At 39.1% G+C, this 12,608-nt stretch overlaps 2 protein-coding genes across 7 annotated transcripts in view; one reads left to right on the top strand and one right to left on the bottom strand.

Moving 5' to 3' along the window:
* Window positions 1-3,197, bottom strand: part of LOC105020787 (glucosidase 2 subunit beta) — a 110,817-nt gene extending 107,620 nt beyond the window's left edge. For 2 of the 3 annotated variants that reach the window (XM_034290713.1, XM_034290714.1), the window contains exons 1-2: window positions 2,427-3,197; window positions 1,157-1,273 (exon numbers count right to left, since the gene is read on the bottom strand). In XM_034290713.1, coding sequence (XP_034146604.1) covers window positions 1,157-1,273; window positions 2,427-2,508 — 199 coding nt within the window. In that variant the 5' untranslated portion in view covers window positions 2,509-3,197. The remainder of the gene's footprint in view (window positions 1-1,156; window positions 1,274-2,426) is intronic. The other variant, XM_034290712.1, reaches the window with a different exon arrangement.
* LOC106024207 lies at window positions 1,942-10,648 on the top strand. Of its 4 annotated transcripts, XM_029117396.2 has the most exons (4): window positions 1,942-2,211; window positions 3,213-3,276; window positions 6,616-6,715; window positions 10,027-10,648. In XM_029117396.2, exons 3-4 carry the CDS (start codon window positions 6,630-6,632, stop codon window positions 10,430-10,432), a joined length of 492 nt encoding a protein of 163 aa, XP_028973229.1. In that variant the 5' UTR covers window positions 1,942-2,211; window positions 3,213-3,276; window positions 6,616-6,629; the 3' UTR covers window positions 10,433-10,648. The 4 variants fall into 4 exon arrangements, with proteins under 4 accessions (XP_028973229.1, XP_034146606.1, XP_028973230.1 ...); XM_034290715.1 differs by lacking the exon at window positions 10,027-10,648 and having other exon boundaries at window positions 2,096-2,211; window positions 6,616-7,971; XM_029117397.2 differs by lacking the exon at window positions 10,027-10,648 and having other exon boundaries at window positions 2,096-2,211; window positions 3,213-3,280; window positions 6,616-7,971.
* The last annotated feature ends 1,960 nt before the right edge of the window (window positions 10,649-12,608 follow it).

Raw genomic sequence — 12,608 nt, 5'->3', positions numbered from 1 at the left:
CTGATGACTAATGTTAATGATTACCGTGACCTTGGTTATAATACAGCAAAAAAATAAAATAAACATCCATAACACATGTTCACTCCACTATGTTTTATTCCTCCAGCTAAAACTGGGCAAAAGCGATCAGCGAATTTTCCTCACTGTCCCTGCTTGCAGTGTTAAAAAGCCTGTTTTATTCTCAATGCATTCTGCGGCGTGTATTGAGTGGTTATTGTGGTGGAAGTTAGAGCAGAATTTGGCTACTAGTAATGGGTAATTCATGAACAAACATCTCTTTTTGGTGACCTCTGGGGACTTGAATTGGCATTGGAGACATTAGACTTTTATTTGGGCCCGTTTTTGTGTGGACAATTTTAAATGTCTGATGACTTACGAAATGATTCCCTAAATACTGCATATCCGCACAGCAGAATCAAAGAAGAGTGCATGAATCCAGCAGGGTAATGTCAGGTCAAGAACAATAGCAGTTCATCTTCCAATGAGGACAGGTAAGATATGAACAAGTTGGACATGTTTTTCACACTCTCATATAATTCCCGCCGACATTTTTGCCTTTAGATTGGTGATTGAAACTTTTACCATTCAACTGAGGTTATTTAAAAAATAAAATAACAAAGCGACATGTAAGTACATTAATATAAGCATACATGCCCTACCATAACCATTCTTAAGGTGGCAGCATCGTGCCAAGTCACACAAACATGCTCTTTTCTGGCACCGAGCCGAATTTGCAGGGCCAGATCCGTAAAATTGAATGGGTCGCAGATAATAGGTAAATCACATTCACCTCTTAACAACCCTCTTCCAAGCCTGTTCTCTAACACACTAACATTTTCACTCTGTTGGCAGCTGGACCTCAGAGTTCCGCCAGAACACCCTAATTTGTTTATTGTTCAAGGCAGGACATTTTATTAGATATGTGTTGGTTTGTAGCATAGTTCCTCAGGTCTGCGCTCTAATCTGACTGAGACACACGTCTGACTGTGAAAGTCCACCGAGACACGATACACAAACTTTTGTAAAACCTTTAACAAATGTACCTATTTACCTGGTTTAACCTCTCTGTACCTGGAACCTATTTACCTGGTTCATCCTCTCTGTACCTGGAGCCTATTTACCTGGTTCATCCTCTCTGTAACTGGAGCCTATTTACCTGGTTCATCCGATCCATCCGCACAGTCACAATAGTCATCATTCACCTGGTCAAAAGGGATCAATTTGGACCCGTCGATACACAGGAAGGACTTTCTTTCCCGGTAAAACCTCTTATCTGTTAAAAGGGAGACGGGGGTCAGTAAAAGTCATTTGTGTTAAATGTTGCCAGTCTTGATTATACAATCTGTTTGTCTAGCAATGGTTTAGTCCAGGGCTTCCTAAACTAGGGGTCAGGACCAAAAGTATGAAAACTCACCTATAATCAGTCACAAGGTATTTCTACTTAATTAAGCTTGGTGGTGATGGACATTTTGGGTCTAATGAGCACAGTTATTTACTTTATTACAATCTTAGACTGAAAAAGCTACCACAACCTTTTAAATTCAAAACTATCAGACAAACAGAAGCAAAAGGACTGAACGTTTCTTCAAACATTTTTGTACTGGACAAAACAAAATGATATTGGTCCCTCCCTGTTTCGTTGTTTGCTTCTGTTTGGGTGAATCACTAAATGTTTAGCTAGTTGGAATAAATAAACCCCAGGTGTCTCCATGAATCATTCACACTGTTTCTATACTTTGTTGACAGCCTCAAGGCATTGGGGCCCATAACAAAGGGCTTCGGTTCAAATCTCAGGGTTGACTGAGATAATCAGTAAATGCTGTACAGCATCTAGGGAGTGTGTGTGTGTGTTGGATAGTGTGATAACAGAAAATATGATACAAATAAAAAATATACATATACTCCAGCTATTGAAAAAACATTGCATTTCATTTAGTGTTGTTGGCTATTAGATAATTTAACCAAATGTAACATATTTCTTACGTTTGATAATCGAAACTGAAAATTGTCCATAACTAGTCTAGCCGGAGCTGTCTTGCTCCGCCTAAACTGGATGCAAAGGAATGTGTTTCGGTTTCCAAACGTCAGAAATACGCTCCATTTAAAACCATGTCTGCCGCTGAAATCGAAACATAACCGGTACCTTCATGCCCATGGAGTGACTTTTACCAGGTTTATCATACGCACTGTGAGCAATTGCCTTGGGACGAGGTTAGTGATTTATTAACTGGTATATTCATGACAATCAATACACTTGCACAAAGGCTATTTAGAATATTTTTAACATTGTCAAACATTTCAGTCAGCCAGCAATTTCAGTAGGAAGACTACTAAATAATGCGAGTATTGTAACGTCATTCTAAGACCGCTTTGTTGACGAATTTAGCAACCGCATACGAATTGTTTACATATCGGGACAGACTTACACGATAAAGAAATCCCTCTGATTTTCTGCGAGTCTACACAACTGGACCAAATAACCACGGCAATAAGGATTGGGCAATGCATGTTCGCGGGCAGAGTTTGTTAACATTACTTTCGTTACAGACTGCAAAGCAGTTTAACTGCTCTTCACGCTAATTCTTTCAACCAGGAATTTCCAAACTATCAGAGCTTCCTGAAATGCGGTCAGGTGACATTATGTGCGTATATTTTCCAGTCTACTTTCAAAATAAAAGCCTCCTTCGGAAAAAGAGGGTATAGTGCAGTCAAATACTTGATTGTTGTCTAAATCGATGATTTGATCAATTGTCTTTTCAACATATTTGACGTTGCATCTATTAGTAATGTGACACTTTGTTACAAGATGAAAGGAATACTAGAGATCCTATTTCTGTTCTACCAAAATGTTGACGGGAAAGTTTTAGTTGTTACCACTGTGGCAGGAAAACATCTGGGTGCAGACAAGTGAGACAACCTCAAAGGTCGTTAGATCGAATAGCTGAAGAGAAAACATATTTAGTTATTTCCCAGAGCAAGACAGTTAATTGCTCGCAGGTCTTTGATGCAAATAAGACTCTGTTCATATCATACTTACCTGGTAAATAACGGTAAAAATCTAAAAGCAAGGTGAAAAACTGAATGTTCAGCACTTCAACAATGATTGTCAATTTTATATATACTCGTGTTTTTGGTAACTACAGCTACGCTTAGCTATTTGCCTGTGGGAGTGGTAACTGGTACTGAGCTGACAAACAACTCCGTCTCAACAGGCTATTACCATCTTCATTCCAGCTTATTACCACTTTACGAACGTTGAAGCAAGTTGATTAAAAAGTAGGTAAGTTCCTCTTTTGAATGTACAATTGTAAACCTGTCTTCAGGATAATGATATAGTCATAAAAAGGGTGGCCAACAGAATTACTATTTGTTTCCGACTAGGAGTTCAAGATTGGTAAAACGCATCTGTGAAGCTATCTTTGTTCGATACTTGACAGATACTCGGGCTTACAAAGCTCAATAGCTTGCAAACAGTGTTATCCAAAGACCTCGGGTTTGTCTGTTTATTCATGGGAAAGGTTTGCAAGACTGCTGAGGTCGTGTTTTCACAATTCCGATTAGAGTTTTAAAATGTCACTACAGGTTGTTGGCCGCTTTGTAGGTAGCATGAGCACAATCAAATGCAAATATAGTCAAATGCAAATAGTAAGGGACCGTCAACAAAGTGCATGATCAAGTTTTTTCTTCTGAATTCCTTGACCACATCCAAGCGTGCCGCACAAGCCCTGAAAAGTGAAGCCAAAACGTCTCGATCGCCCCCTGGTGAGTGGTCCCAGTATAGGTCATAAACCCCGCCCTCCCCATGTTATTCAATGGGACGCGAGATCAACTAAACAATTAAATTACCCTTCAAATATATTTTTTCCGAAGCTGGTTTCTGTCATTTACTGTAGTTTGTATCACGCTAATGTAAATTCAAGAGTTTGTTTTTAAAATAAGTTTGTTTTTAGTTAGTTATTTAATGCTCTAAAAACGGTGGTGTGACGTCGTGATTCACAGCTGTGATTGACAGCTATCTGAGCCGAGGAGCCACTGAATCTTCGGAGGACTGAGGAGATTGGAACTTTACATTTAATCTCTAAATTTCTATAATTGATATAATTTCACACGGACATAATGGGTTGTTCTGCAGTACATTGTGCTAACCGATCTGGCATTTCCAATCGATCTTTGAATTTTTTTCGGTAAGTTACATTTATAAGCTATTTAATTAGTAAATAAATGTAATGGGCTAGCTAACGTTAGCTAAAAGACAACAAGCCTCGTTAATAGCCATGTTAATAGCTAGCAGGTGATCGTTAGCTATAAGTTACCAAATATTTTTGTATTAGGCCTATTCTAAATTAAGGTTAAACATGATGTAAGTTAGGCTATAACATATCGTCTAGGTTTAACAAGCAAAGGTTGTACTGTACTTGGACTTGCGATTGATTACGGTATGCGCATTCTGCGAGGGAGAGTGAGGGCGGGGCACAGGGGTGGCGCCGTTGATTTCGCGGCTTTACGGCTTTACTTCCTTCTCGCTACTGCGCATAACTACTGCGCAGAACTGGTCCCAAGATCGCTATCTGCGCAGACGCAAGTCCAAGATGTCCGCGCCGTATCAGGACACTGGTGGCTTCATTTTTCACCAATGGAAAAGAGCGAAAGGGCGTCGTCCATTATATATACAGTCTATGACCACATCACCTAGAAACTTCAAACCGAAGTTGTAAACTAATCTGAAGTAGGGACATATGCTGAGAATTATTGTTTTGACAACAAAAGTATTTTATTCAGACGTTTATATTAACATATTCTAATGTATATGGTATAATTTCAGTATGTCTATACACACCTTAAAAATTGTATATTTTATAAAAAATATGTTGATTTATTTGACCAAATAACTTGCTGATCACATGACCAAGATGACACAAAATAATGTTGTGTTGTTCACAGGATAGTGGTGGCACACATTTCACAACTTGTTGTTTTCCTATTGAGCACAAAATGATTTTACATACTCTCATTCTACATCAAGTCTTTTCAGGTTCCTCAGGTTTAGTTTCTTTTGTTGTTATCTCACCGTTGTTACATGATATCAGGTGTGTGCTAACACATTACTTTTCGTTTCGTACTGGCAAGACACACCAACACTCTCGCTGTGCCATATTCCACCTGCTAATAAACTACCAAGTGTGTGTTCTTGTGTTTTTCCTGCTGCCGTGGCTTTTCTTCCTCGGACTAGTTAGGGCGTCTGTGGTCCACACCAATACACGGACGGATCTCCCTCGTTGTTGGATGAGACATGCCACTGTCCCTTGTTCTTGGTAGATAACGTGTTAGCACACAAACCTGTGAACGTGCATACATGCACAAATCACGTCAATGAAGGTGCTAGTTAGATGTCTGACCCTAAGCCGGCCCGCTTTCTGATCCGAAGAATCAGTCTGGGGAGCCTGTATGTCACTGATGGAATGACTTAAAGCTGAAGTACGTAATTGTTTTTGCGTTAACACTTCGCTATTCTATTAATCTGGATCGTGGACAAATTCCTACCATATCGGATGGATCCAGGCCTGCATCGGAAAAACCTCTGTGTTGTCGGCTCTCGCAGTGGCAAAAGTGGTCAGCTCTCGCAGTGGCAGGAAATGTTATCCTGCACACAGGAATTGATGCGTTTGACGTATCAAACAAAGAGCTAAGGCTGGACAACATAAGGAAGTGGCTACACTTATTTTGTGTATGAAGCAGATGGATGGAAGTCATGGAGCAAAATGCATTAAACTTAATGGCAATTCTGCTGTTAAATAAGTAAGTGAAGTTAGCTAAATCGCTAGCTATCTGGCAAACCTCACACTGTTGTTGGTAATTGCCCTATTGTTGTTAATGTGGCTAGCTATACAGACAGAGCAGACATGGCTATAGTTACTGACTGTACATCTATCCTGCAGACATTGTTTGCAGGTTTTACTACAACTACCAGCTTCTAATAACGTCAGCTTGCTAACAAGGACAATGTTAGCTGCCTAGAATAACCTCATTAGTAATTGTCTATAACTAATTACTAGGCGAAAACGATTGGCCAGTTAGGTTAACTAGCTAACTTCCTGTGGATAAAGAGGCGAGCTGCCATCTGTACATGCTGTTTGCTTTGTTTACTAGTCCAACTAGCAGTACTGTACTCGGAAAACATTACCAGGGCGAGTGGTTCCCTTCAAAGAATACAATGATTTCGGGCATCCAGGTCACATGATCAGGGAGCTATTGAAGGGTATTGTGAAATTATAAACAACAAGCCTCTTTGTGAAATAAGGTCCCTAGGTTCTATGGTCAAAAAGTGTTGGAAGTTGGTTTACCAGATGCCCCTAGTCTTGTATGGGCAGGCACACCTTGGATGTCCTGCCACAGCAGGACCATGAGGTTGAAGTCATAACTACACCTGTAGTTATTGTGTGTCTATGTCTTGCGAAGTGACAATTTTCTCTGGGAATGATGTGTAAAGATACAACAGCGATGTTCACGCAACCAGACATGCTCATGCTCTTTTTCTGTCCGATGTTCACGTGACTCATGGTCTTTTTCTGTCTCCATCTTTCAACCTTTTCCAAATTGCCTTCCATTTTTTTACAGGGTGAATTTGAACCATGGAGACGCTGAACGAAATGGATCACCTTTGTACCTCCGGCTTTGGTAGACCCTGGCCCAGACACGGTCTTCATCTCCTTCATTGGTTCTCCAACGACTATGTCACAATTTATGATGACGGAGATATTATGACGAAGCGCAATCTCAACAAAAAGGCGTTTGGCTTTCACCCCTTCTACGACAATGACCAACTGCTACCAGACTGGGGATTCCCATTCTACGAGGTGGGCAATCTGCATCGCCCCAGGTCTGTTAAGCTTCCAGATTACGTCCGTGAAAAATACACAGGAAAGAATGACGACAGCAACATAGACAGGATCATCATCAGCCTCAAGCCGGACAAAGTCTTGGACAAGATCTACGTGACCCAACATGATCACCACAGTGGTGCTTTTGACCCCCAGCGCACCTTTCGCATCAGCAAGGGGTTGATTGAAATTATCAGTAGACTGGACCTGGATGAGCTCCTGGAGCAGACTGGATACGTCTAAGACTGGTTTAGAAGACAACCCCATGCACCTACATTCTCCTTCACCTCATTTCCAGTGTTCAAAACGAAAATCTGCGTATTTACTGTGGCTGCGAAATCAGATATTTTTATGACCAAGAGACCGAGGATCTGAAACTTCTGCGTGTGGTCACATCACAATGAATTGTGCACTCCACTTAATGTTACTCCAAATGAATTGGGGTATGCAGCTCGTTGCTTTGGTCCAATCACAAGTTTGTCAAACCGACACTAGAGATGGAATTATATTTTTAAGTTAAAATGAGAAGTACAAACTAAAGCACTGTTGGGAGTAGGGCCACAGAGGTCATACATAATTTATGAGTTTGAGACCATTTAATGTAATGAAGGCTTATATAGAGACATACAGCTATAGACCACAAATGTTTCCCATGCTCAAGATATACAAATGTGCCTCTGCGTAACTATTTGATCATTTACTTTATAGTCCAGTGTTCTGTTCTGATCTTTGATAGACATTTTATATTCTGATCTTTTGATCCTTTGATAGATGTTTTCTGTATTGGGTTGCATTTCTTTTATACGATACATTACTGATCTTGTCAATATCAGATTATATCATAATATTTATCATTATAATAGTATTTATATTACAGTTCATGTTTCCACAGGTTTGCAGTAATATTTCTCAAAATCTGTAATAGACCAAATTGTTTAAAATTATAAGGGTTAAATTATTAACATTAAATATAGAAATCGCATTAAATAATGGTATATGTACATTTTTGTATGAAGGAGATGCAAACTGCTTAAAGAAAAGCTTTATATGACAAAGTGTTGCAATATGAATAAAAGGGTATTTCTAGATTAAAGTTGTCCATTTTGACAATTATTTTATCTTTTTGTCTCATACTTAGCCGATTTAAAATGTTTCTAATATGTTTTAACACGCACAAAACACACTACTAAAACCAGACAGAATTGCACAGAAATTCTTTCAACAAATAAAAACAACCAAAAGTACCCTTAAGAAGGTTTTGGAGTTTTGAATCATCCAACATTTATAATTTTTTAAGAAGGTTTTGGAGTTTTGAATCATCCAACATTTATAATTTCATATTATTTATAACATAAAAATGTTAACAAAATTAAAAAGGTGTAGTGTCTTTGGAAATTATTTAAAACCTTTCACTTTCTGCATATTTTGTTAGGTTTTAGACTTTTTCTTAAATGTATAGTTGATTGAATATATTGTTTTCTGTCGATCTACGCACAGCACCCGATAATGAAGAAGAGAAAACACGTATCTATAGATTCTTGCCAATTTATTGAAAATGACTGACTCAGACAGGTCATGTGTTGAGCTCATGTACACACTACACACGCATTCAAACCCATTGGTATGACACCATATTTAGATTCATATTTAGATTCAGTTAACTGGAAATTATTAATAAAGGCACACATCTGTTTATATTGTGCTCTGACATGCTTCACAGCACACCTTAAAAATCAACATTGCATTAAGTCACTGGGCAGTGGCACAAATAATACTTGATTTTCCATTGCCTAAACAATTTTATATAAATATTCGTCAGTTTACAATGTATATTTCTTAATGACCATGTTACCTCATTTAGTGAGGAGGTTGCACTCTGTTTTGTAATTTTTTATTAAATTTAATAAAGTTTATAAAAAATATGTTGCTGATCACATGACCAAGATGACACAAAATAATGTTGTGTTGTTCACAGGAAAGTGGTGGCACACATTTCACAACTTGTTGTTTTCCTATTGAGCACAAAAAGATTTTTCATACTCTCATTCTACATCAAGTCTTTTCAGGTTCCTCAGATTTTATTTCTTTTAAATCAACAGTGTTGTTATCTCACTGTTATTACATGATATCAGGTGTGTGCTAACACATTACTTTTTGTTTTGTACTGGCAACACACACCAACACTCTCGCTGTGCCATATTCCACCTGCTAATAAACTACCAAGTGTGTGTTCTTGTGTTTTTCCTGCTGCCGTGGCTTTTCTTCCTCGGACTAGGCTATAGACACATGGGCAGAACATTATGGGGACCATGAGATTGATGGCATAACTACACCTGTTGTTAATGTGTGTCTGTGTTTTGAGAAGTGACCATTTTCTCTGGGACTGCTGTGTATACAGACAACGACAGCGATGTTCACGCGACCAGACATTTCCTGCAGTAAAAATAGTTTTGACAAGCCAACGCTCTTGCTCTCTTTTTCTGTCTCCATCTTTCAACCTTTTCCACATTGCCTTCCCTTTTTTTACAGGGTGAATTTGAACCATGGAGACACTGAACGAAATGGATGACCTTTGCACCTCCGGCTTTGGTACACCACAGCCCAGACACGGGCTTCAACTCCTTCACTGGTTCGCCAACGAGTATGTTAAAATTGTCACCAATGGTGAAGTGGAAATAGAGCGCAACCCCAATAAGAAAGCATTTGGCTGCCAGCAATTCACTGACAACACAGACACAAAGTATCGACTTCTACCGAATCGACTGCTCCCATTCTACATGCTGGGCAATCTGGATGCTCCAGGGGCAGAGGATTTGCCGGATTACGTCAGCAAAAACCACACAGAAAAAAATAATGTCAGCAACAAGGACCGGATCATCTTCAGCCTCCAGCCAGACAAAGTCTTGGACAGGATCTACGTGACCCAACATGATCACCGCAGTGGTGCTTTTGACCCCCAGCGCACCTTTCGCATCAGCAAGGGGTTGATTAAAACCATCAGTAGACTGGATCTGGATGAGCTCCTGGAGAAGACCGGATACTCACTTCCTCGTCCTTCCCCCATGGACACGCTGAACGAAATGAGACACCTCACGTCATCTGAGTTTGGTAGACCCTGGCCCAGACATGGTCTTCATCTCCTTCACTGGTTCTCCAACGACTATGTCACAATTTATGATGACGGAGATATTATGACGGAGCGCAATCTCAACAAAAAGGCATTTGGCTTTCACCCCTTCCACGACAATGACCAACTGCTACCGGACCGGGGATTCCCATTCTACGAGGTGGGCAATCTGGGTGCCCCGAAGGCTGATGAGCTTCTAGGTTACATCCGTGAAAACTATACAGGAAAGAATGACGACAGCAACATAGACAGGATCATCATCAGCCTCCAGCCAGACAAAGTCTTGGACAGGATCTACGTGACCCAACATGATCACCACAGAGGTGCTTTTGACCCCCAGCGCACCTTTCGCATCAGCAAGGGGTTGATTGATATCATCAGTAGACTGGACCTGGATGAGCTCCTGGAGCAGACTGGATACGTCTAAGACTTGTCAATATCAGATTATATCATAATGTTTATCATTATAATAGTATATATATTACAGTTCATGTTTCCACAGGTTTGCAATAATATTTCTCAAAATCTGTAATAGACCAAATTGTAAAAAAATGTAAGGGTCAAATTATTAACATTAAATATAGAAATCGCATTAAATAATGGTATCAACAATCTACACACTAATAAAACCAGACAGATTTGCACAGAAATTCTTTCAACAAATAAAAACAACCAAAAGTTACTCAAGAAGGTTTTGGAGTTTTAATCATCCAACATTATGAATTTCATATTATTCATAACATAAAAACTTTAAAAAACTTAAAAAGTAGTTTAGTGTCTTTGGAAATTATTTAAAACCTTTCACTTTCTGCATATTTTGTTAGGTTTTAGACTTTTTCTTAAATGTATAGTTGATTGAATATATTGTTTTCTGTCGATCTACGCACAGCACCCGATAATGAAGAAGAGAAAACCTGTTTCTATAGATTCTTGCCAATTTATTAAAAATGACTGACTCAGACTGGTCATGTGTTGAGCTCATGTACACACTACACACGCATTCAAACCCACTGGTATGACACCATATTTAGATTCATATTTAGATTCAGTTAATTGGAAATTATTAATAAAGGCACACATCTGTTTATATTTTGCTATTACATGCTTCACAGTGCATGTCCGAGATTGTTTTGAGTCACAGATTTAGGGAAGGTTCTAGAAAAAATTGTTAAAGCATTACAATTTCCCAGAACAGTGGGCTCTATCGTTGTTAAAAGGAATACGTTTGGAATCAACAAGGCCAAACGAATTAACCAGTTGAAAAGGATTTTGATCAGGATTGTCTGGTCTGATGAGACCAAAATGTAGCTTTTTGGCCCCAATACTAAGCACAATGTTACATTTCAACATGTTGACTTTAATCTACATTGGGATAGCTATAGCTAGCAATAATGTAGGTTGCATAGGTAGGTTGCATTGCAAACTTAGCTGGTTATCGCAATAGCTAACATACAGTAGCGAACTACACTAGAGTATTAGCTATGAGACAAAGTTTTAGACAGTACACTACTGGTAAATGTTTGCTTATGTTGTTGTTTGCATATACTCTGTGGTATAAGCGGGACAGACACCTTTGTTCTAGACATTACCTTGGAAAATGGACCGTTGCATAGGCCATTATTCCAAGGTTATGTACAGAACGTTTGTGTTAATCCCAAACTTATTATTAACTTGGACACTGCTATCGTGCGTTGTCGAAGCTTGGGCGTTCCACAGTCGCATTTCAAAATGACAACATTTGATATAGAAATATATATTTTTAATTGTTTCCGGTACTTGCCTTGACACTGTATTTCATCAGAAACATGCACTTCATTTAATTTGTGTATAATAACTGAATAACCCACAGAATTAAAGCAAATGCTAAATGTTAGTACACACATGCCATTCCCCTAGCACCGGGTCCCCTAGCAAATGTCCCAATGTGTATAGTAAAACCAGAAAAAATTGACCTCATTGGGACCTTTTGCCGGTCCCCGTGAGGCAAAAGTCAATTTCCGGCTCAGGGTTTAGGTTTAGGGTCAAACTTACAATTGACTTTATAGTTAGAATTGGGGTTTCTTTAAGGTCCAGGCATTGTTGGTTAAGTTTAGGGTTAAGGTTAGGCATTACTTCTAGGTAAAGTTTAGGCATAAATGTTACTTCATTGAGGTTAAGGTTAGGTTTAGGGTTAGGTTAAGGTTTAGGGTTAAGTTTAGGGCAAGGGAGCATGCAATTTCTATTTTCTGGTCCCCATGAGGGTAGCTGTACAAACTTGTGTGGGTGTGTCTGTGTGTGTGTGTGTGTGTGTGTTGGACAGTGGGATGACAGAAAGTACAATGCAACAAAAAAAATATACATATATATTCCAGCTACTGAAGAAACATTGCATTTCATTTAGTGTTGTTGGCATTTAAATCATCTAACAGGTGTGGCTCCAAATGTAGCATATTTCAGACGTTTGATAATCGAAACTGAATCTTTCTTACCCGGTAAAACCTCTTATCTGTTAAAAGGGAGACGGGGGGTCAGCAAAAGTCATTTGTGTTAAATGTTGCAAGTCATGATTATAAAATCTGTTTGTCTAGCAATGGAGACACGACAGTGAACGAGCGGGGACCCAA

This window comes from Esox lucius, chromosome 24 (genome assembly GCF_011004845.1).
Source record: "Esox lucius isolate fEsoLuc1 chromosome 24, fEsoLuc1.pri, whole genome shotgun sequence".
Classification (NCBI taxonomy): Eukaryota; Metazoa; Chordata; class Actinopteri; order Esociformes; family Esocidae; genus Esox; species Esox lucius.
Note: the sequence above shows the minus strand (reverse complement) of the source record. Positions and strands in the feature narration are given on the sequence as shown.

Excerpts from the sequence above, each read along its gene's own strand:
- LOC106024207 (XM_029117396.2), top strand. The coding sequence starts at position 6,630 with ATGGAGACGCTGAACGAAATGGATCACCTTTGTACCTCCGGCTTTGGT. Across the intron at positions 6,716-10,026 it reads GGTCTTCATCTCCTTCATTG|GTTCTCCAACGACTATGTCA; the intron begins GTTCTCCAACGA and ends TCTCCTTCACTG.